Source organism: Sorex fumeus, unplaced genomic scaffold (genome assembly GCF_029834395.1).
Source record: "Sorex fumeus unplaced genomic scaffold, SorFum_2.1 ptg000098l, whole genome shotgun sequence".
Classification (NCBI taxonomy): Eukaryota; Metazoa; Chordata; class Mammalia; order Eulipotyphla; family Soricidae; genus Sorex; species Sorex fumeus.
In genome coordinates this window covers 61,207,690-61,230,765 of record NW_026606155.1, presented here as the reverse complement: position 1 = coordinate 61,230,765, position 23,076 = coordinate 61,207,690, and the positions used below count along the sequence as shown (strand labels likewise).

The 23,076-nt window shown below is 43.2% G+C and overlaps 1 protein-coding gene across 9 annotated transcripts in view; it reads left to right on the top strand.

Moving 5' to 3' along the window:
- The window catches only part of NPAS3 (neuronal PAS domain protein 3), a 1,011,636-nt gene extending 992,837 nt beyond the window's left edge, over positions 1 to 18,799 (top strand). For 6 of the 9 annotated variants that reach the window (XM_056133997.1, XM_056133996.1, XM_056134002.1 and 3 more), the window contains 3 exons: positions 11,780 to 11,927; positions 15,244 to 15,368; positions 17,321 to 18,799. In XM_056133997.1, the coding sequence (XP_055989972.1) occupies positions 11,780 to 11,927; positions 15,244 to 15,368; positions 17,321 to 18,714 (1,667 nt within the window). In that variant the 3' untranslated portion in view covers positions 18,715 to 18,799. The remainder of the gene's footprint in view (positions 1 to 11,779; positions 11,928 to 15,243; positions 15,369 to 17,320) is intronic. The other 3 variants (XM_056133998.1, XM_056134001.1, XM_056134003.1) reach the window with 1 other exon arrangement.
- Positions 18,800 to 23,076: the final 4,277 nt, after the last annotated feature.

Sequence of the window (23,076 nt, the reverse complement as noted above, 5' to 3'; positions counted from 1 at the left end):
GACTTGGGGCTATGGAACTTTAGCGAAGGAGCCAGTGAAGACATAATGGCCTTTGTTCTTCCTAGAACCGTACCCAGGGTGAAGAAACTGGATGGGTTCTTTAAACAGAACTCTAGCTTATCAGTGAAATCCTGCTGAGCCAAGAGGCCTGGGCCACTCAGTGTATTTGGAGGGTAGGGTGGATTGAAAAATATAGTAGCCCAAGTGCTTATTTCCTAACTACAAAATTCTATACTTTCTAACAAAACTAATGCTATACAGCTACCTGGCATAATGCATTCCATGCTGTTTTGCATCAATAACCCCCACACTTCCCTCCTGAAGGCGTCTCATCGCCAAATGCAAGCCGACTGCTTAATGCAGGACTAATTAGTATATCCCATTGCAGTCTGCAGGCCCTCCATTGTAATTCCTTCCCAGCTCATTTTTTTCCACAACCGAGCATCAATCAAAGTAAGTGCCCTGCCTGCCTAGGAAACACAAGATGTCCTCCATGCATTTGTCATCTGCCACACAAACAAAGGAGGGATTTAATTGTTGATTTGGGTGTGCAACCATTGCACATAGCAAAGGAAGCTGCTGCGGGGAAAAGGGAAGCTGTAAAGTTTGAAGGGTGGGTCAGATATGGATAGCACAGAGAATTCTAGTTTCTGATCTTAGCTTTATTTTTCAGGGCTGGTTCTTCAGAGATTTAGCTGTGCCTTGGTCATTGACCAGACTTTTCCTAAAACAAATGAGTTTTTCCTTTTCTTCCCTATGAATATAAAAATTCTCATGACAGTAAGTGCATGGAACAGCTACTATAACTGCCGATTTTAGAAGGCAAGTGAGCCTATATCTCATGTGCCTGCCTGTCCGTGAACCAAACAGGCTGTTACACAGAAACAAAAGACAGACAGGTTTTTATGCAGGAGTAAATTAGTATTATTTTATATCACATGTTTTGTTTTATAAGTACTGGTTTTGGTTTTCATGCCTGATAGAAGATACACACTGGAGAGAGACCAGCAAGGGCCTAACTCTGGGCTGAGTCTCCTGCCAAGTAGCAGTACTGACAGTCCCTTGGGAGCTTTAAGAAATGTAGGATTTCAGGTCTATCCTGGACACCTGAATTCCAGTCTCAAGTACCCCATACCCCATTCCAGTCTCAAGAATCCCATACAATCATGCTGCAGTTTGATAAATACTAACTATACTGGTATTTGGAAAGAATTCAGATGAAATAAAAGTCAGTACAGGAGCTGGATCCATAGTACAGCAGCTATGATTTTATCCTTATATGCAGCCAACCCTGGTTTGATCCCCAGCATCCTCTATGGTCCCCCAAGCACTTCCAGGAGTAATTCCTAAGCACTACCCAGTGTGACCCAGAAAGAAAAAAAAATCAGTACAAATTGGGACGGAGAAGTGATTCAGAGGGTTGGAATATATACCTTGCATGTGAGATGCCTTGAGTTCAATCTCTGGTACTATATGGCTTCTAAGCACTGCTGGGATTTCTAGCACCATCAGGGCTGATCAATACTGCATCTTTGGGTCCAGACACCATCAGGCCATACAAGCAGAACAAGGATCACTGAAAGGGAACCCAAACAATATGAATGAATTCAATATGTACAACTGTATATATTTTAGTAACAGTAAAATATGAGTAGTGGATTGGCTTTAAGGGGATCTCAGTCAGTGTTCAAATGAAACAGATATAAATTGCTTGATTAAAAAAAAATGACTTCCTGGGCCAGAGTGATAATACAGCAGGTTGGGTGTATGACTTACATGCAGCCAATCCATGTTTGATCCCTGACATCCCATATGGTCCCCCAAGCACCACCAGGAATCATTCATAAGCAGAGCCAAATGTAACCCCTGAGCATTACTGAGTATGACCCAAAATTTTTTTAAAAATTTCAATTAAAAGGGGTTCGTGGCCTGGTTCTGAGCTGGGTGGGTCCATAGCCTCTGAGCTTCCCATTGGACGTGGCTGGACCTGGACCACTCCTGGGCCTCTCTCTGCATCAACTCTCTGTCACCGTCGCAATTGCAGCATCCAGTTAAGATGCCCTGGGCCCACAGCTTCCTGAGCACTAGGCAGCGACTAACTCAGCACCGCCTTGCAGCTCAGCTGTTGGCCACCATGCACTTGGGGGACACTGGCCACCAGCTCTTTGGGGAATCCTCCCCACAAGTGCTCTGGGTCATTCTGGCCCCTCCGAAGGTGATGCTACTCCCTTGGCCCCTCCCATACCTATAGCAACCTTGGGAGAGCCTTGCTATGCCAGGTCCAGACACTGGAAACCCAAGCAGGAGGAACAGTGCCCTGTGCTGGACTCAGGGCCCCTTGCTGCATCCTGTGTGCTTGCTTCTGGGGTCCCCACTCAGGGACTCACTTGCTTCTCTGCCATTGGGTCTGACTCATCATTAAGCTTTTATGTGTGTCTTTGGAGGGCTGGAGCGAGAGCACAGTGGATAGGGTGTTTGCCTTTCATGCAGCTGACCCGGGTTCGATTTCTCAGTCCCTCTCGGAGAGTATCTCGCCCGCATGGCAGAGCCTGGCAAGCTCCCCGTGGCGTATTCGATATGCCAAACACAGTAACAACAAGCCTCACAATGGAGATGTTACTAGTGCCTGCTCAAACAAATCGATGAACAACAGGAGGACAGTGCAGTGCTAATTAAAAAAATTAAATAAAATAAAAAACTGAATTCCTTACAAGTTTTTATTAACAGTAGAGAAAATACCATAAAAATTGTAGGAATTGTCACCATTACTAAGCAAAAGGAGGTCTCTAGCTTTTTTCCCTAGGTTAGTAGTTTTCTATATTTCTGTATTTTCATGGGCAAATAGGAATGCTAATATTTTTCCCATTCAAGTACCCTTACAATCAATCAGTCACTAAGTTTTGTGATAATACTATAAAGTTTGCAAAGATACAGAGTCTACCTTCAAAGAGCTTATATGCTAGTAGAGAAGACAGCATGGGAACATCCAATTTTGGAAAGGGAGCATAAAATGAGGAATATAGGGATATATTAACACTGAATCATAGAGTCATGGGCATACAGGAGACGCTGAGAAGCTCTTGAGGAAACACTTTTTCTTGGTCTTAGAAGACAGAGAGCCACAATGGGAGGGTTGAGGGAGGGTGCCTTATAGGCTTAGAAGTAGGTATATGAAAGATCATGGAACACAAAAAGCACTTGATCTTTTCTCTCTACCCAGGGAGTAAGCTAGAATTTTATTTGACTGATAGTATCATAAATTCTTGGGCACCTTGCCGTTTAAATTAGCAGATGCTTTTATTATTGTAAAAGTAAATACCTAATAGTTGAAACTAACTTATAGCTCTTACACAGCATAATCAGAAGAAAATACTCATTCACTTTTAACCTAAATTAACCTAAATGCATTCCATTCATTCTTCTTATGGCATTGTACTCTTAGTATTGTACAAACTTTTTTAATGCTTTCATTGAAACATTTAATGAACACCCTGCATCACAAAGAAATTCCTAAGTATTTTTTAAACACAAATGAGTGACATTAGATTTAATTTATCCAATAATACAAGGTTAGCTATGAATCAGGTTTGAAATTTTACTAAGGTACCCTATCCCCTCTGATTAACTATATTTTTCTGTGTCATAACACTAGAATATGTCTGATTACAAATAGCATACAACTCAAGTAAAAATAATGAAACTCTCCTTATAATTGTTTAATTTTGTATTCATTATCATATAATTATAGTTGTATCCTCAAAGCTCCCAGGGCAATAGTCAAAGTCAAGAAAAGGTCAGTCACTATTTTGTGTGTTTTGAAAGAATATATTCCCAGGGCTCCAGTAGATAAGCCCCTTTTGTCTCATTGTCCAGCATTTCATCAAATGCCCAAGCCTACAACCATATACTTAGAATGGAATTACCACAACTGGTTTTAACAATCAAGGTTCCTCCTGGGACTTGGATAGAGACCATCAAACACTAAGTGCCAGATTTGAGTTCTTCTTCCAGAAGGAAGTGGCAGAGTAGCACATCAACAGGGACAGCAATGTGGCAAAAGTTGTAATGTTTTCACCACAAAGGGCTTGAGTTTCTGAAAATCTTCTCAAACAGGTGAACAAATGCAAGCTGTTTTTGTTCTTTTCAGTATTTATGATTTTTGTATGTCTGTGCCTCAGGACTTTTTGTAGTTCCTATTACAGATACATAATGGATTTCATGAAATGACTGCATCAGAAACACAGGTTCCATAAAAACATAATCTTGAATTCATCTCATTCTTTTGGACTTTTGCTGTCATTTTTGTTCAACCTACAATACCAACTTCACTGCCCCAACAATCCATTTCTCCTCACTAAGTTTTGATTTTATAGACCACACCTAGAGGTACTGAGGGGCTATTCCCATTTAAGTGCTTAGGGATCACCTTCGATGGTGTTCCAAGGACCAGGTAATTCTCCCCAGAGAATTCAAATCCAGTACTCCCCATATACCACTGTCACTGTCACTGTCCTCCCATTGTTCATCTATTTGCTTGAGTGGGCCCAGTAACATTGTAAGATTTGTTACTGTGTTTGGCATATTGAATATGTCACAGGTAGCTTGCCAGGCTTTGCCGTGCAGGCGAGATACTCTTGATAGCTTGCCAGGCTCTCTGAGAGGGGCAGAAGAATCGAACTCGGGTCAGCCATGTTGGCTGCGTGCAAGGCAAATCGTTCCAGCCCCCCCCCCCCCCATATACCATCCAACCTTTAAGTTACCTCTTGGTGTTCCAACTCTTAAGCTACCTCTTGGCCCCCTTTACTCTTCCTTTTTAACAGAGGTGAAAAATTTTTTACAGACCTGGCAGTTACTACTGTAATATATGAATTAGTGATTGATTGGAATCTGTCTCCCATTCAAAGGCAAATAGTGCTAATACAGATTTACAGAATGAAGAAAACCTTACAGCAACCTTCCACAGTAGAGCCATTTCCCCTGGAGTCTCATTGTCCTGTGTTTCATCTTATCCCAAACCTAACCCAATGGCTGGCAAGGGAACTGGAATTACCATGACTAATTGAAAGTAATTTAGGAGGATGGGTTCCTTCAGAGCTTTGCTCCCTTTGCTATCCCTCAGTGCCTGGCATGGAGTAGAGGCATTCAACAAAATTATTGAATGAGGCAATATATCCAGAACTTCCCTCTTTTCTGAGAGCTAAATCTTTTTTAATCCCATGCTAAGTTCACCGCTTCCCTTTATTGCAGTTGCCCACCAAAGAGAAAGACAGTTGTGGGGGCTAAGAAATACTTGCCCTTAACTATTTTAGATAAAAAAGGAATGGGTGATAATAAAATTCTCTGGTTGCCCTGCAGACAACTTGATAGAAGTCTTAGATCTCCAATGTCAATACTGCCAACAATTATTTGATCCTTCCTGTCTTAGAATATAATACCATCCGTGTTTAAAAGCCTTGGTCTCCAACTCAGTACATTATCATGAAGGAAAGGAGTGTTTTTTAAAACTTAACAAATTGGCATGTTCTAAATCAATGAAAAGTTTTCTGAATGATTCAATATTAACAGTTAATAAAAATCTATCAATTGGCAGTGGTATAGGAAAAAACCTCTTCTGAGGTTATAAATCACACAGATTGCAATTCAAGCAGGTTTGTCATTAGTATAATAGAGGGAAAATCCATAGATGATGTATAGTCATTCACAGAACATCCACAAGTCTCCTGCCCTTAAACTCCTAACACATTGAGTATCAAACATCATTCAGCTTCATCAGATAGTGCCCAGAACATAGATTTACTAAAAATTAACAAGTAAAAAAACCCCAACCACCCTGAAAACCAATTTGTGTATGCCAACTATTTAAGACATCCAGCTCACTAATTGCAAAATCTATAGGAAATTCTCCATGGCATCAAAGCCTGGTTGATCCTATGAGAGATTCTCAGTGAAAACTGTCTCTACAGTAAGTAAATAAAACACTTAATGCACAGTTATGCTGTTTCTTCTGTGGGTTTTGAAAATGACCTTCCTGTAAGCATCAAGGACTATAACTTTTTAGATAAAAAACTTGTTCTTGTTTGAAATCTGTGTCAGGTTCATTCCCCTATAGCCCACAGTTTTCAAAAGCAGAAGAAAAAGTAATCCAGAATTAAAAAAAAAAAAAGTCCTGTTTCCAGAATGAAGTTCCCTGTCAGCCTGCCTTGGGCCTTAGGTGGAAAAGCAGAGATTAAAGAGTCAGTATTCTTTTTCATGTTTCATCTGCCAGTTTTGTGAATGTCGACAGAGAACTAGTGGCCACAGCACAGTACCCAACAGTGGTATTAAGTGTGATTTTTGGCACACACTCCCTTTCCTTACACACACACACACACACACACACACACACACACACACACTCACACAACCACATTCACTCATGCCACATAATTTTGGAGTTCCTCTAGCAGAAAGCCCTCACTCCCCACTCTCTGCAACCATTGATGAAGGTACCTCCAGGAGGGGGTGCCCAGCTCTGCAGATGTGACCTCCGATCACCATGACGATAATGAGGCTCTTTGTTCAGCTGTGTGAATGTGAAGTGTGAAATCGCGGATGAGCTCACCATTTCCTATTTATTCTATACTTACCTGAATACACCAAGTATTGCAGCTTTTTAATGCATATGCAAACCACTAAAATGTCCTTTTGTGAGCCACTTTGCTAAAAGACCGCTTTTGAGATGTGTTCTTCATCTCCTCTTCAAACTGAATTAGACTGCTTCCTTCTTTTGAACACACAAGTAACTCACTATTTAGAATCTTTGGCTTTGATTTTGTAGAGCAGCCCAACAGGAAGAGACCATGTTCTCTTTTTTTCTCCATATTTCTGAAGGCAAACTTGTACTGATTTGTTTTGATTTACTAACAGAATTATGTTCCTGCCACAGACACAGGCATCCTTTATGTCCTTTCAATCATAGGTCTATTTCTCTGGACAAAGTTTCCCCAAGGAAAACTGAAATCACTCTATTGGTAACTGTGTGCAGAGCCATGGATGTGTGCGCCTCAGAGTTCATCGGATCAGGGGAAATGGTAGTTACTCTCTCTGAGCAATAGATTTTTTTGTATACTTACCACTGAGTTCAGACCCAGAGACCAGCTGACATTTTAGAAAGAGAGTCAGTAAAACTGAGCACCCGACCTTCGGGGAGAAACATGTGTATTTGGCATAAAAGGTTACGTGTTCTAAAATGTAAGCTCCATGTCATTTTTCTTTTGACTGAAGTGAATTCGCCATTCGTTTCACAATTAGACAGGGCAGGTGTGTTGATACTACCAGCCCAAAATTGTATCATGCAAAGTGAAATGAGTCAGAAAGAGAAGGACAGACATAGAATGACTGCACTCATTTGTGGAATATAAAATAACATAATATGAGACTGACACCCAAGAACTGTAGGCACATGGACCAGGAATATTGCTCCATAGTTGGAAGCCTATCTCATGAACTGGGGGAGAAGGCAGCTGGAATAGAGAAGGGATCACTAAGACAATGAGAGTTGGGGAATCATACGGGATGGGAGATGTGTGCTGAAAGTAGATAAAGGACCAAATGTGATAATCTCCCAGTATCTATATTGCAAACCATAATGCCCAAAAGCAGAGTATGCGGGGGGTGGGGGGAGGAGTTAGGAAGGAAATTCTCTGCCATAGAGGCAGAGGAAGGATGGGAAAGGGGAGAACATTGATGGAGGGGAATATTCACTAGTGGAGGGATAGGTGTTCGATCATTGTATGACTGAAACTCAAACATGAAAACTTTGTAATTGTATCTCACGATGATTCAATAAAAAAAATATTTTTTTAAAAAGTTCAATGTGTGGAATATAGACACTTCAGTCAGAAGAATTTTAGTCTCTCTGTGTTCCTATTCCTTGTATTCTCATACATGAGGGCTCACCCTTGTCCTCCAGAGAACCGAGCAAAGGCACCTTTGGCTTAGAAGGTGGGCTGGTACGGCTGACAGCTTCTTGACTGCCCTCTAAGCACTAGCAATTGGCAACACTCTGGACTTTGGAGTAAATAGGGACACATTCTAATGTGGCCTCTGGGGAACTTCATAACTGCAGGGTCAAATCTAAGAAAAGGACATTGAAGTGTTTTGAGACCTTAAAAGAATTCAATAGCCCGGTTTTAAAGACAAAATGGTAGAGATGTTATCATTAATGAATTAGTTCAGGGAAGGCCTATAGGCTGCTCTATCCAAAAATTGTGATAATAATAAACTTTGGGGAAAACCAAAAGAACGACACCAGGTTATATGTTAGAAGTATCTGAGCAATGTCATGGGCATAAAATTTAAACTAGCACTTATGTATCTCTTTCCTATCTTCCTCCCTTTATAGTTTGAGCACATTGTTATGAATCTACTTCTGGGCTCCTTGGTTTGATGAGTGTCTACCTCCTCTCAAGAGACAATTAACTCTTTTTGAGGACTTTCACAGCAAGTGATTTGCATGATTCTTATTTCTCCTTTTCTCCACATAAGAGGTTTAAGAAAGCAAATGGACACAAACATTTTCTCTATCAACTAAAGTTAAAGCTCAAAAATAAATGCAACAGCCCCTGAATTCAAGAAAATAATTATTAAAAACACAGGTTTTGTGTTTTTCCAGTTGTCTCACTTATTACAAACTAGAAATCACTTTCAAACTGGCACCAAAGTGGCTTCTCTTCTTGAGCTGATTAGGACCACATGAGCTCAGGAAAAGCTGTCAGATCCCGCCTCTGACACAGCTGGAAAGATCCAGCTGATTTGCCAATGTGGGTTTTTTTTTCCAAGAAAGAGGCTTCATCCCAGAGTTATAAATTTATATTCTAGATCCCCAAGAAAATAGATATATAGATAGGTAGAGATATATATTTATTTGAAAAGAGGCAAAATTTTATTGTGACTTGTTTATGGCACCTCCCGGGGAAAATAAAACAACTGGGGAGCTATGTTGGTCAACATTTCATCTGATTGTACACAAGGCTCACATAGCACCTTATTTCTAATTATCCAAATTCCCACTAATGATGAACATTTAGAGCTCATTTAGTCTCATTCAGAAAACGCAGATCCTCAGACTACAGTCTTTAAGACAAGGTTGGAATGTTTACATGTAAAGAATTCTTGTCTGCCTGGCCCAGCACAAATGAATGGATTAGGTCAAATGTCTTCTCCTGTGACCATGACAAGCTCCTAGATCAGCACTGTGGTCACCATCATAGAAAGTCAAAGCACCAGCTACCTGACTTCTTCAAGTATCCCTTTAAGGATGGCCCTTGGCCTGGATGATACAGCTCTGTATTTATGTGTTAGAATACAGTTGGACTTATCTTCTCTGGAAACCTGGCTTCCCCTTATCAGCCTGAATCATCTGCCTGGACTCAAAAAAAAAAATGCACCATATTATCTATCTTCATCCACTTCCCAGCACACATGTAAAGATCAGGGAGGCCCTCTGTTGCACAGACTATCCCTTCTGAGTTGAGCTTCTGTTAGTTTTTAAATAACAGAAGTATTATTAGGTCATGAGAGTGATCTTCATGTTGAGTCTACAAATTCTAATTTGACTTTATAATTCTGTTCTTCCTTTACCCCATTCTGTGCTCTGTATTCTGGAGATTTTTAACATTTTGCCTGCTCTCTTCAAATTCTAGCCTGGAATCTCCAGACAGTTTGGGTTGATCTGGCCTGTGGTCTCGCGTTCTCTTCATGTGCAGCTCAAAAAGGGCTCTCCTAGTGTCTTAGCCTTTGTTAAAACGTCCAGAACCATCTGAAATGATTCCTTATGCCAGATACTCAGCCAACAGAATTACATACCAACTGCTGATTGGGGTGCTGTTTATTTTTGCTCGGAAAAGAGTGGGCAGAGTTTCATAACCCAGCGTTCTTCTATTAATAGTTAACCAGGTTGAGAGGATTTGAATAAAAGCACATCATGTTGCATGCAGCAATGGTTTGACAGAAGAGCTGTGTGGCAGAGTTAGTATTTTCCTGCTTTCAGCTTCGCCACGCGGTTCTGTAGCCTGGGCGGCCATGCATGCAGATGGCAGAACTTAACAACCGCCTACAAAAGGAGCACACAATGCTACCTGTGGCGCCTCGCCTCCCTGGGAAGATAACAGTTACAGGCCTCAAAAATGCCCTAAACTATTGAACAGTTTCAGACTACAATTTGCCAGCATTTGAAGTGATCATCAAAGCAAAGCTTTTTCAAGCAAGTGTTAAGACATAATTATTAACTTTAGTGTCTTGTGAGAAAAAAAAAAGGGAGAATGAGAGAAAAGCAGTGAAGTTGAAGAATATAATATGTGTGGGGTTGGTTTTGATCACTTCGGATGGCAGGGAGAGTGGCTCAGAATTGACAGAAGAGCATCCAGAGCCTAAAACACAGCTCTTTTCCAAAGTGACTTCCCTTTACCCATTCACACTCCCTCCCCCCCAAAAAAAAAAAAATCAAAGTGTACTTCATGAAACTATTGTATATGAAGCACTTATTAGCCGTAATTAAATGGACAATATGAATTTACTACGTCTTTAGGACTCTGGCTTGTTCTGGTTTAGAGCAAGATGATTAATGCAAATACATATTACTTGAGATAACCATTTAGCAGCTAATTTAGCCAAATTTATTACAGCAGTTAGAGGTTTTTCATTTCAGCAGACGGAGACAAGGACATGCCAAAAGTGGGCGACGTGGACGAGTGCATACTGCCCTCTAGTGGCGAGCCTGCTGGCATGATCTAGTGGGGGGGGGGGGGGGCGGTGACGAGTTGCTGTGTTCCCAGCCAAGTCATAACAGGTTTTGCACATTTCCGGCATCTTTTTAAACCATTCCCATCCGTAGCACTTTATTTCAGGGACTGATTTACTGCCCTTTCCCCTTTTACTAGCTCAGGAGTACCCAGATACAAATCAAATCAATTTCGACTTGGCAAGATTTTGGTTAAAGTATCATTTTTAACATCTGCATTTTAAAGCTCTCTTTCAGTGGGTATTTAATGGCACCGTTTCACATTACTGATTGTTTTTACTCAGTCCTTCATTTTGAGCCATATTTCAGCGTCTGTGTGGAGCTGTCACTCTGGCTCTAGCCAAGTCAATCCTGTGCCTCCCTTAGGCCAGTGTTGTGCTCTGATTTATTTGCAGAAATTATTTGATTTCAACATCCAGTAAAGTCTCACCAGGATTTCCTCCACTAACCAGTGTCAATTTAATTCATACCTGAAGTATAAATTCTTATCAAGAACCTCAAAAGAAACGGATACAAGAGGACTCTGGTTGCTATTGCCCACGCAGAAATGAAATGATTAAAATCAGAGGGATGAAATGTCCGTTCAAATTCCCAGAACTTCTGAGGAGCCTACCGCAAAGTTTCAAAGATATCACAAACTTGCCTCAGTTCCCACCTGAAGTCTAGCCCCACTGACAATATCCAACTGTGTTAGGTGTTCTGTGAGCCCAGAGGCTTTGGAATCCTTTTATTCTTTCTTTCATGCTATGACTGCCCCGAGTTGAGTCTTGCTACAATAGCTAGTAACCTAGACTCTAGAACTGCTGCTTTGTTGAACTATTAGTTTTACTTGCCTCCTTCTAATTGCACTGCGCATTAATGCATACAGAGAGGAACTCCGGGGATGGGCATGGGACCCTCTGTTTTCTAAGCGCCAGGTTTTGCAGAGATGGTAATCATTTGGTCCCATTCCTAATTCACAATGCCTTCTGTTTTGTCCCCTCCCCCACCCCCCCACAGTACTGAATAAGGGCCAGTGTGTGACGAAGTACTATCGTTGGATGCAGAAGAATGGAGGCTATATTTGGATACAGTCTAGTGCCACCATAGCTATTAATGCCAAGAACGCAAATGAGAAGAACATCATCTGGGTGAACTATCTTCTTAGGTATATTTTCTAATTCTTTTTCATTTCTGACTCAGTTATAAAATGTACTCCCCAAGGATTATTAACTGACATGTTATATTATCTTTTGATGGTATCTGGTGTGGAATGATGTGGAAATTCTGCTCTCCTTTCCTCAAGATTCAAAGAAATATGAAAACATCAAAGCTATTATTGGAAACAACTTTTAGGCAGAGTGACAAAATTTTCAATAATTCTTGGTCTGTTAACATTTGGGCAGTTCTGCAGAAGTTGCTTTGGCTTTCCCATCAATGGCCAGGCCAGATAAAGAATATGAACTTTTTCCTATAGCTAAATAATTCAAAAAACACTTCCTTCTCCTTGCTACATGTATAGTCATGCACTCTAATCCTTGTGAATGTTTAGCAAAAATGGATGGGTAGATTACATTCCTCTTGTATTCCACCCCCACTAGAAGCCCTTAGCACATTGCATGTGCCAGGGTCCAGTTCCCTGGGCATTTAAATTTCAATAAGCAGGTTGCTTTGCCAGAATAAAGACCATATCAGTATAAACACAAGTACAGCTATCTCTTACCTGTTCTGTGAGTTCGTTAAGGTTCCCTGCTGTATTAATGTGGATCATTCAGAAACATCAATGTGGCCCAGGTGAGGAATTCCTCAAATTCTAGTGTGAGACACAATTTCTCTCTTTCTTCACCTTTACCCTTTAGATGTCAAGGAAAAACTGATTGATATTAACAGCTGGGCTTGTCTCAGGTTGGGGACAACCAGGAAAACTTACAGTGAAAGTTCTAAGTGGAAATTTTTCACCCTTTTGTTCATATATGAATCCCATTTCTGAGAGAATCAAAGGATTCACCAGCACATCCACTCTCCATAGTATGTTCACCTACTGGTGGCATGAAGGCATCAGAGTGTCCTCCGATAGATACCAATGACCACCGCTCTGAGAAAGACGTTAATGTTTACCACTTGAAAAGAGTTTTTTATTTATATTTATCTTTATTTTAATTGACCACTCCACATTATCTCTCTCTAGAGGTGTATGTATTTGATGTCACTTTCTCAGAAACCTGATTTTCAGGCCAGCTATCCCATGTTTGTGATACGCCTAAGGAGAGATCCAGTACAAGGATAGCTTTTACATAGAGGTTCAAGAAAGAGTGGTGATAAGTAATGCAGAAGAGGTTATAAAAATTCACATTCTAGGCACTAGATATATAGGGGAAGGCACATAACTTGCTTACAGTTTCCCCTATTTCAATTCTCAGCACCACTTGGTCCCCTAAGAACCCCGAGGTAACCCAGGGATCACCAACATCCTTGAGACCTCACATTGAATCAGCGTACGAGGGAGCCCTCCTGGGCCTCCTGAGCACCATACACACACACACACACACACACACACACGCAGGCATGCACACACCCACGCCCGCACACACACTTTTCAAGTTCCAGAGGGGAAAAAATGAAAATAGACTAGAAGTTGTTGGTCTCCCATGCCAATGCGTTAGGGCCCTAAAGTCTTTAAGGTTGATTTACCTGCTGGGAGGTTTCTTCCTATCTAGATCTTGTTGTTTTATCAGCAACTTGCCTTCTACACTGCCCTAAAATAGAGGGAACAAAACAGGGCTAAGGAGCATGCAACCCTGGAACAACGCCCTTGAACTAGTCTAGGGTCAGATGGTATAAATTCATGAGTGGGGATTTTTTTTCCATCTGTCGAGGAAGGAAGGAGTTTTGATAGCAAAGACCAGTGTTCAGAACTTGAGTCACAATCTCAGATGTGGTTGGAAGTGTTCCAGCTGACAAAGACTCATGCATGCTAGCTTTGGTAATAAAAGACTGGAAGTTGAGTAAAAGGGACTGTGAGCCCCATGGTATCTGGATTGAGGAAGAGATGGACTTTAGCAGAGGAAACTCCAGCAAGCCTACTTCTCATTAACACTTCCAGAAGCTAGAGATACTATAAGTGAAGGACTTGGCCTTGGCAAAATAACTACTGATTTTTCTTCCCTCAGCCCTGTCCTTGGATCTTCTCTGAGCAATATTTTCATACATCATCCATCTCAAAATCCCTTCCCTGTCTTTCAGGCGTGTCCTTCCATTTTTCCATTGCTGCTCTTCTAGTCTTCCTCCCATTCCTTCCCAGAGCCTGGTTAAAATTACCGATTGAGTACTTAGAGATTGCAGAAGTGCTAAGGCTACCTTCCCATCATTTGTCTCAGCTGATTATCTAGAGCGAACCCTGCTGCTAAAGCTAAGTAGTAAATGCCTTATGATCCATCTTAGTGACTAAATCCTCCCAGGGACATTCTCAGTTGTAAAACACTTATGGAAACAGTGGCTCTTTAATATAAGAATTTTGCTAGAGATTAGCAAATGAGTGAGTTGCAATGCAAGAACCTCATTCGAGATTAACAACTGAGAAGTTATCTCCTGTAAATCTCTGGCGGCTTAGCATCATGGAAGGAGGGAAGAAGCTTTTCTGGTGCCTCTGGATTACATTGGCCTGTTCCACTTCTACACCAGGCTGACCTTGGAGTGGCATTTCTAGAAGACATTTAACTCACACTGACCCAAAGTGACTTTTCCATAAAAGGCATGTTTCCGAATTAAAAATAGAACAAAACCGAAGCACATTTGTGCAAATGGGGTTAGATCCATTCTGTTAGGGCCTCTTTCACACTGGGGCTCTCCCTACTGCAATCAGAGTTCCAGCTAACAAGCCACAGGTGTACGCCCCATGCACAGATGAAAATGTGATTGTAATGGGCGTGTTGACAGTTCAGTAGCCGTGCTCTGTGCAGCCCAAGGAGCACCTGTGCGTCTGTCAGCTCGTTAGGCACTGGGCTTCCGGCCCCCTCCCCAGAAGCTTTGGTGCCTTCTGAGCAGCTGAGAAGCTCCATCAGGGAGCCTAGGCCAGGCTACAGAGGCAATGGACTCATTAGGAGCCCAGGAGAAGCTGGGGCGCCCCAGGAGGCATGGGAATGAATTGTTGAGAGTACTTCTCATCCCCCAGGCCCCCGGGTGTTACTCTGGAAGGAATGACAAGCAGCACAGTTCCCTGGCCCCTGGTGCTACCTGATTATTTAAAAGCTTTCTCCTGCCTTTCATGTAGCATTTGGGCATTCAATCATTGTAGCAGGGTGCACCTGTACCCCAGCACGTGCATGCTTTTTTCAAGTCTTGTGATGAGCTGAGAATGATTTCTCTTTTTGTCTTCTAAATTCCAAAAGTTTGGGACAGGAAAGAGGAGCTAAGATGGTCAAGAGCATGCAAAGCATGAGGAATGGGTGTCTACCCTCCTGATGCCTGCCTCTCTTTCCCTACAGTAACCCCGAGTACAAGGACACCCCAATGGATATCGCACAGCTCCCCCATCTGCCGGAGAAAACGTCAGAGTCCTCAGAGACATCTGACTCGGAGTCAGACTCTAAAGACACCTCAGGTATTACAGGTATTAACACTTCTCCATGTTCTGTGGCTTACCTTTCCAAATGCCAGGGGTGGGCAGTGGCCAAAGGGCCATCAGCACTACAAAGCTATGGGTCTGGCTTTACATAGAAGTATGTACTGCATCAAGAAACTACAGAACCACTCATAGGTGGCAATTTATAACCCCTACACATGTGTGAACATTGATACAGGTGTGTATATATAAAAGCAATGCATACCTGTGGACTTGAGTAGCAATATACACCTACATAAATATATAAACATGTTGCTGTGCATATTCATGCACAGTGATATGGCTATGTTGTGGCATGTAGGCATTTGTACACAAATTAAGAGCTGGATTGAGTTAACAGTCAATGTCAGCTCCCCACTGGCCACACAGGAGGAGGCCTGGCCACCTCACCAGAACGTGGTAGCAGGGTTGTTAGCTCCAAGAGAGTGTATGACTTTGAGCCCTAAATATTCACTACCTCAGTAGGCCTCTGAAGTAGGGCACTCAACGGTATCAGTGACAGATTCTTTCAGAGTGCTGGACTGTTCCTTTCTCATCTGTGCAGAATGAGCCCACCTATTCCCAGTGCTCGTTGTTTTGGAAAGATACACTCTGCTCCATTCTGTGGGAAACAACAAAGTTTATATAAAAACTTATATTCTCATCAGCCCTCAGCTGCCTTGCACAAACATCCACAGGGCCAGGGAACACAGAGCTCGAATCATTTTGCACCTGCAAACAATCCAAAGCCTCTTCTAGAGCTACCTCTGCTCCAGGAGCAATAGAGAAGTGACCATTCCATTTGCTCAAGATCTGGTCCAGGCTGCCATGTGAAAGTATTCTCCCTCTTCCAGAGGCCTTTATGTAACTGGAACATCTTCTCACGAGCGTGCTTGATAAACATCACCTCCCATACTGAGGGTACAGGTTCTTCATATCCCTGTCCTCCGGGGAGTATCAGGGTAGCTGAAAGAGATGAGGAGCACCAGAATCTTGTCCTCTCTCTGAAATTACATTCATCTGAAGCTTCTTACATTTATCTGAAGCTTCTTTACTAGAGAAGAAGTTCTAGACTTCTCCAGTGTGTCTTTATAGCACACATAGAAACAAACAGAAAAGAAAAAGTGTCCTGCTCCTGGAGCCAACATCCTAGCCAGGAGAAGAGACAGTAGGAGATAAGAGTGAATCAGATGGACGCGATTGCTATATATGAGAAAAAAAATCTTCCAGAATAAGGAGTTGGCTTTTCAAATAAGGTGCAAATATTCACGCATGGAAGGTGCCGACCTCCTTAGAAAGTCACCTTGCATGCCATCATTTTTCTGTCACTGACACTTATTCCAGGTAATTTGCTCTTGCTCAGAGCATTTATTTACATGACATGGTAAGACTTGGCAAGCTTGAATGTGTCCTAGACATCTCGTACAAACACAGAGCTGGACTCAGTAGGTGTGGGGAAGGGGGGATGGCGATTAGAAGGGAGGGTTGGGATTCTCCATTTGTAACAAGTGTCCAAGCAGGGTCCCCGGATCATAGAGTAAACACCCACCTGATAGAGGCCTAAGATGGAGAGAGGGGAAAGGGGTAGAGAGAGAGGAGAGGGAGAGAGAGAAGGAGGGAGAGAGAGAGGAGAGGGAGAGAGAGGAGAGGGAGAGTTGAGAGGAGAGGGAAGAAGAGGTAAAGGGAAGGAGAGAGAGAGGGAGAGAGAGGGGGAGAGAGAGAGAGAGAGAGAGAGAGAGAGAGAGAGAGAGAGAGAGAGAGAGAAGAGGAGGGGAGGGGAGGGGATGGGAGGGGAGGGGAGAGGTGGGGAGAGGAGAAAGATCTGGACCAGGGCGACCCAGCTCTCCAGTCTCCAGCCCGCCCCCTGCAGGCGAACGGTGGGCCCTGCCCTTACTAACGCCGTGTCTCCCGTCTCCCTCCTCTTTCCACCCTGCCAATCCCGGGCTGCTGGCCCCGCGCAGAGGACAATGAGAACTCCAAATCGGATGAGAAGGGAAACCAGTCGGAGAACAGCGAGGACCCCGAGCCCGACCGGAAGAAGTCCGGCAACGCGTGCGACGACGACATGAACTGCCACGACGATGGCCACAGCTCCAGCAACCCGGACAGCCGCGACAGCGACGACAGCTTCGAGCACTCGGACTTCGAGCACCCCAAGGCGGGCGAGGACGGCTTCGGCGCGCTGGGCCCCATGCAGATCAAGGTGGAGCGCTACGTGGAGAGCGAGTCGGACGCGCGGCTGCAGGCCTGCGAGTCGCTCACGTCGGACAGCGCCAAGGACTCGGACAGCGCGGGCGAGGCGGGCGCGCAGGCCCCCGGCAAGCACCCCAAGCGCAAACGGCGGCGGAAACGGCAGAAGGGCGGCAGCGCCAGCCGCCGGCGTCTGTCCAGCGCGTCCAGCCCCGGGGGCCTGGACCCCGCGGGCCTGGCCGAGCCGCCGCGGCTGCTGGCCTCCCCCCACAGTGCCTCGGTGCTCAAGATCAAGACGGAGATCTCGGAACCCATCAACTTTGACAACGACAGCAGCATCTGGAACTACCCCCCCAACCGGGAGATCTCCAGGAATGAGTCTCCGTACAGCATGACCAAGCCCCCCAGCTCGGAGCACTTCCCGTCCCCGCAGGGGGGCGCGAGCGGCGGCTCGGGGCTGCACGTGGCCATCCCGGACTCGGTCCTCACGCCGCCCGGGACCGACGGCGCCGCCGCCGCTGCCGCCGCCGCCGCCGCCCGCAAGACTCAGTTCAGCACGTCGGCCACCCCGGCCTTGGCTCCGGTGGCCTCCGACCCCCTCTCGCCCCCGCTCTCGGCGTCCCCGCGGGACAAGCACCCCGGGGGCGGCGGGGGAGCGGCAGGGGCCAGCGGGGTGGGCACGAGCAGCAACGGCCCCAGCACGTCCAACTCCTTGCTGTACACGGGGGACCTGGAGGCGCTGCAGAGGTTGCAGGCGGGCAACGTCGTGCTCCCCCTAGTGCACAGGGTGACCGGGACCTTGGCCGCCAGCAGCACGGCCGCGCAGAGGGTCTACACCACGGGCACCATCCGCTACGCGCCCGCCGAGGTGACCCTGGCCATGCAGGGCAACCTGCTGCCCAACGCGCACGCTGTTAACTTCGTGGACGTTAACAGCCCCGGCTTCGGCCTCGACCCCAAGACGCCCATGGAGATGCTCTACCACCACGTGCACCGGCTCAACATGTCAGGACCCTTCGGCGGCGCGGTGAGCGCGGCCAGCCTGACGCAGATGCCGGCGGGCAACGTGTTCACCACGGCCGAGGGACTCTTCTCCACGCTGCCCTTCCCCGTCTACAGCAACGGCATCCACGCGGCGCAGGCTCTGGAGCGCAAGGAGGACTGAGGCCCGCGCGCGCAGGAGGCATCGTCGGCGTTTTCGTTTAGACCTTTGATTCTAGCACTTTGAATTCGAGCAGGTCCGCGGCTTCTCTCTCTCTCTTTCTCTCTCTCTCTCTCTCTCTCTCTCTCTCTCTCTCTCTCTCTCTCTCTCTCTCTCTCTCTCTCTCCATGCGAGGGTCCCTAATTCCTCCCCCTCTCTTTCTTTAACCTGACTTATTCTTTCATGTAAAGATTTTTTTTTTGTCTTCCGAGGGTCCGATGACCAGTGGCCTGCCTGTTTTTTGTCTTCTAAGGTCTCTGTTGGGTTTGGGTTTTGGTTCTTTTGATCTTTAGGGTCTTTCTTCTTTCTTTCTTTCTTTCTTTCTTTCTTTCTTTCTTTCTTTCTTTCTTTTTTGCTTTCTCTCTCTCTCTCTCTCTTTCTTTCTTTCTTTCTTTTGCTTTCCTTTGCATCTTTATTAAGATGTCTTTAATGTGTATATGCCTCTGCCATAGAATACTCAGTCTTGTGGTCAAGAGATTTCTCCAGTGACAACCGTTGGGTTTTCCTTCGTCGAGATCTTGATGTGATCAAGATTGAAAGAGACAAACATAAACAATGTGCCCTGTTTGACTAAGTCAAATGAAATGGGTGGATTTGGTTTTGGTTCCTAATTCCTTTAAAAAAAATTAGGGGGATAGTATTTTAGAATTTTATGCAGAATTTAATTCTCTTTTTATGGTTAAGATTTTAAGATTTTCTTACTTGCACATGAAAATAATTTGGGTTCTTAAACTTAATTTCTGGCCTGTGACTAGAATGTTTTAAAAAAAAAAGTTGGACTAAATGTTAATTACTGAAACATTAACTTAATTTCTAAAACCATGGTGCTATCATTTATTAATCTATAATGTCTTCATACAAAATGCAGCTCCCGGCTGGGTTTGGGGGGGAAATGTGTTTTGTCCTGGTCTGGAGTGCATTGCTGCAGTCTCCTTGGTTAGTTAAGACAAAGCCCTCATTAACATTTGCTGCAGGACTTAAAATTTTTTACCTCCCAACTAACAAACATAGCCTCACATTAAATTTAATGGGTCAATAAAGCCCTTTTTAAAGGGGCTTTTTGGAAAACTCGATCAAACTGATTTGAGGAGCAGTTTAGTGTTACATACTACCTTTTGTTGAGCTGTTTTGTTTTCCTTTTCTCAGTCTAACTGAGGCTAATTTTTGCAACTTCAATAACATTTCAGAGTAAATGGAAAAACATTTAACATGTTTTGAATTGTTTTTTTACTTCTTGCTAAAAATAAACAAAAAGGAAGGTTGTATTGGGGAGAACTGATTTGATTCGGTGACAGTTTTTTCCCTTTGGTTCTCTTATTTCTAGGTTGAAATCTAAAACTAAAGAATGGGTTAATAAGCTTCAAACAAATTACTGCAACTGAAAACTGCACATTAAGTTTAAAAAAAAGAAAAAAAAAGAAAAAATAGAAAAAAGAAAAAAAAATCCTATTTTGTCTTTGTTGCCAGAAATCAGTGTAGTGTCAAACACTCCAAATGACTGTCAAGTATTAAATTCTTCTTCCACTCCATATTTTTGGCAGCTGTTTGTTAAGGCATCTAATAACAGATGTAAGAACTGAAATGTGTGCAATGTGTACGTGTCCTTGGCTGTCGGTCCATTGCAGTTTCAATGTGTGTTTCTATATGCAGTATATACTAAGCTAATGTAGTTGTTTTGTCCTTTGTCTTCTCTGTGCTCTATCTCTAGTTGGAGTGGTACAGTCCCATTCCTGCAGTCCTAGTGAATCAGTGATTCTTGGGGGTTAGTGATTTTTGTGTGGTGGCCTTCCTCTGTGATGTCACCCTATGCTGCTTCTACTGTCTGTGAATCTTCCGTTTCACTTTTTAAGATTCCTGCTGTTGCTTTGCTGGTGTATATTCTCCCAAGTTCTCCTTTCTTTCCCTCCCTCTCTCGTCTTCCCTTTCCCGTCCTCACCATTCCTACCTCCTTCCCCCAAACCTTTTTCATTCTCAGAGATAAAAAGACTCTTAACTAGCTCAAGGTTAATGGAGCCATTTTTCCCACAATGGAATTCTGGGTATGACTCTTTTCTTCGTGAGTGCCACACAAAGCACTGAAGAACAATGCTCAGAGTAAATAAATCGATGCCATATCGCCTCAGTTGTTAACATTCCCAGAGTCCCTTGTGCTCTACCTATAAGCAGTGGGTGCTTTTCTTTGGTTTCCTTCCAGGTTGGCTGATGGAGCAATATATAAAGCAATTACCAGTGAGACAAAACTATTTCAAAGGTCAACCAACATTTTTTTAACAAAGGGGAGGGGTTAATGGAATATAGAATTGTCATATATATTTGTTTATGTGTGCAATGCTAATGTAGCAACTCAGCTGTCCTTTGAATATCACTGTGTTGAGTGGATTCCTCTAGGACCTTTGATTTCATGAGTTGGGCCCAAATCACTGTGAAAAACTAAGAACATGGTAAATGCCATCAATTTTAATTGTGGGCATACTTGAAGGAGTTAAATAGGTTTAGAAGGTGAAGAAGGCCAATCACAAAATTTTAGATTAATTTTGGAAGCTCTACTCTAGCTATTGAACAATCAAAGGAATGCACCTATCAGCTACAAAGAACAGCTAGACAGCTGTTTTTTTCTTTTATAAATGTTTCTGTGTTGTGTCAAAATGATTTCTGGTGATTTAAACTAACAGATAATCACAGCTGCTGTCTAAATCCATAGTGTTTAAAATTACAAAATGAAAAAAAAACACTTCATTACCTGTGAAGACTGTGTCTGTGTTTTTAACTATTTCTTGTACAAATATATGAAAACTTTTATGAGGAGACTGGTGCCAAGTAGCTGAATAATGGGGAAAGGGATATTCTGTTCGTAAAAATCTTAGCAGTGTTACCAACTCTACAATATATATATAAAAAAATTAAAACGTTACAAAGCGACAGCTATGGTACATTTGTTTTGTGTGAAGCTAACCGGACCTAACTTCCTGAGTGCCTGGCTTATTTTGAAACATTTTTTTTTCATTGACCATTGATGATGCTGCAAATCAGAAATGTACATACTTCATTTACAACAGGGTTCTTTTTATACTTTTGTAGATTCTCATACATGTCACATACATGGTTGTCTTTATGTAACTTAATTTTTCATCCGCAGGTGCCATTTTCATAATAAACTTCTCTTGGATTTGTTACTATCTGGCATCATTTTTTTTACATGTAATCATCCTAACTAATGAATGCTGGTAGTATTTGTTTAAGCAGGTACCTTGGTCATTATTCTTGATTTTTAAAAAGTTTTAAAAGATGCATCATCCATATTTTGCTAGTTTTGGAAAAAATGCATAGCTTGTGTACTGATGAGGCTGACAAGGCTCAGATTAAGATGCTAATCCAAATACTACACCAAACTTGCAACCATCCTAAATTTTCAGCTACCCCAACTCATTGTCATACTGAGCATTATTATGCACATTCTCAAAGCTGAACAGTGGACCTGCGACATTAACCACTATGGAAGTGTGCATTTTTTCTTGATTAATGCGCAGTAAGTGATGACCAGTTTCATACATTAATCATTTAAAATGCACTCAATATTACCATTTTTTACAATCAGCGACGTATAACCAACTATTCCATTGCTTGTATCTTCTCTTTATACTAAATATGTATTTTCTTCTCCAGACAAACTGAGTAAGTCATGATTGTACTGTGTTACTGGTTAGAGTGCTAGGTAGCCATACATGTTTTAAGGCAGAGAAGCCAGCTAACTCAGAAGTCTGGGAGATGATAAGGGAGAGAAGAGCAAGGGAAAGCTTCAGCTAGCATCTCAAGATTAAGATATAAATGGTACTCCTGGTAAAGTCTATGCTCTCCAGAGAAATACATGGTAGGGCTTGAAAGAAAAGGCAAACGACTGTGTCTCCATGCTCTCACTCTGCAGAGTTTTCCATGACACTCGTCAGTCGACCTAAGGGTAAATACAAGGTTGCTACAGACAGGTGGCATAGAAATGAGGATCAGATAGTAGGGTTTTCATTTCTCTACTGTATGGGACTTTGAAATAAGTACTTGAAAATGACAAGGATGAAGATGGTGACTGCGAATACAGCATTGGGTCTATCTAGTACTTGTCCAAATGGATCTTTCAGACTCTTGAGTCAGGATATGTACCACAAGATGGGGAAGTGAAGGCAAAGGGGCTGGAAGGTCAGTCCTGAACAGCTGGCAGGGAGGGTTGAAGGCAGTTTTATAAGGTTCTCTGCCCAGAGGACTTGACAGGTCTTTAGTGTTGATTTCCCAGGCTTTGAGGGAGAGGGAGGCTAGCAAAGGGTGGGACTGTTGTTT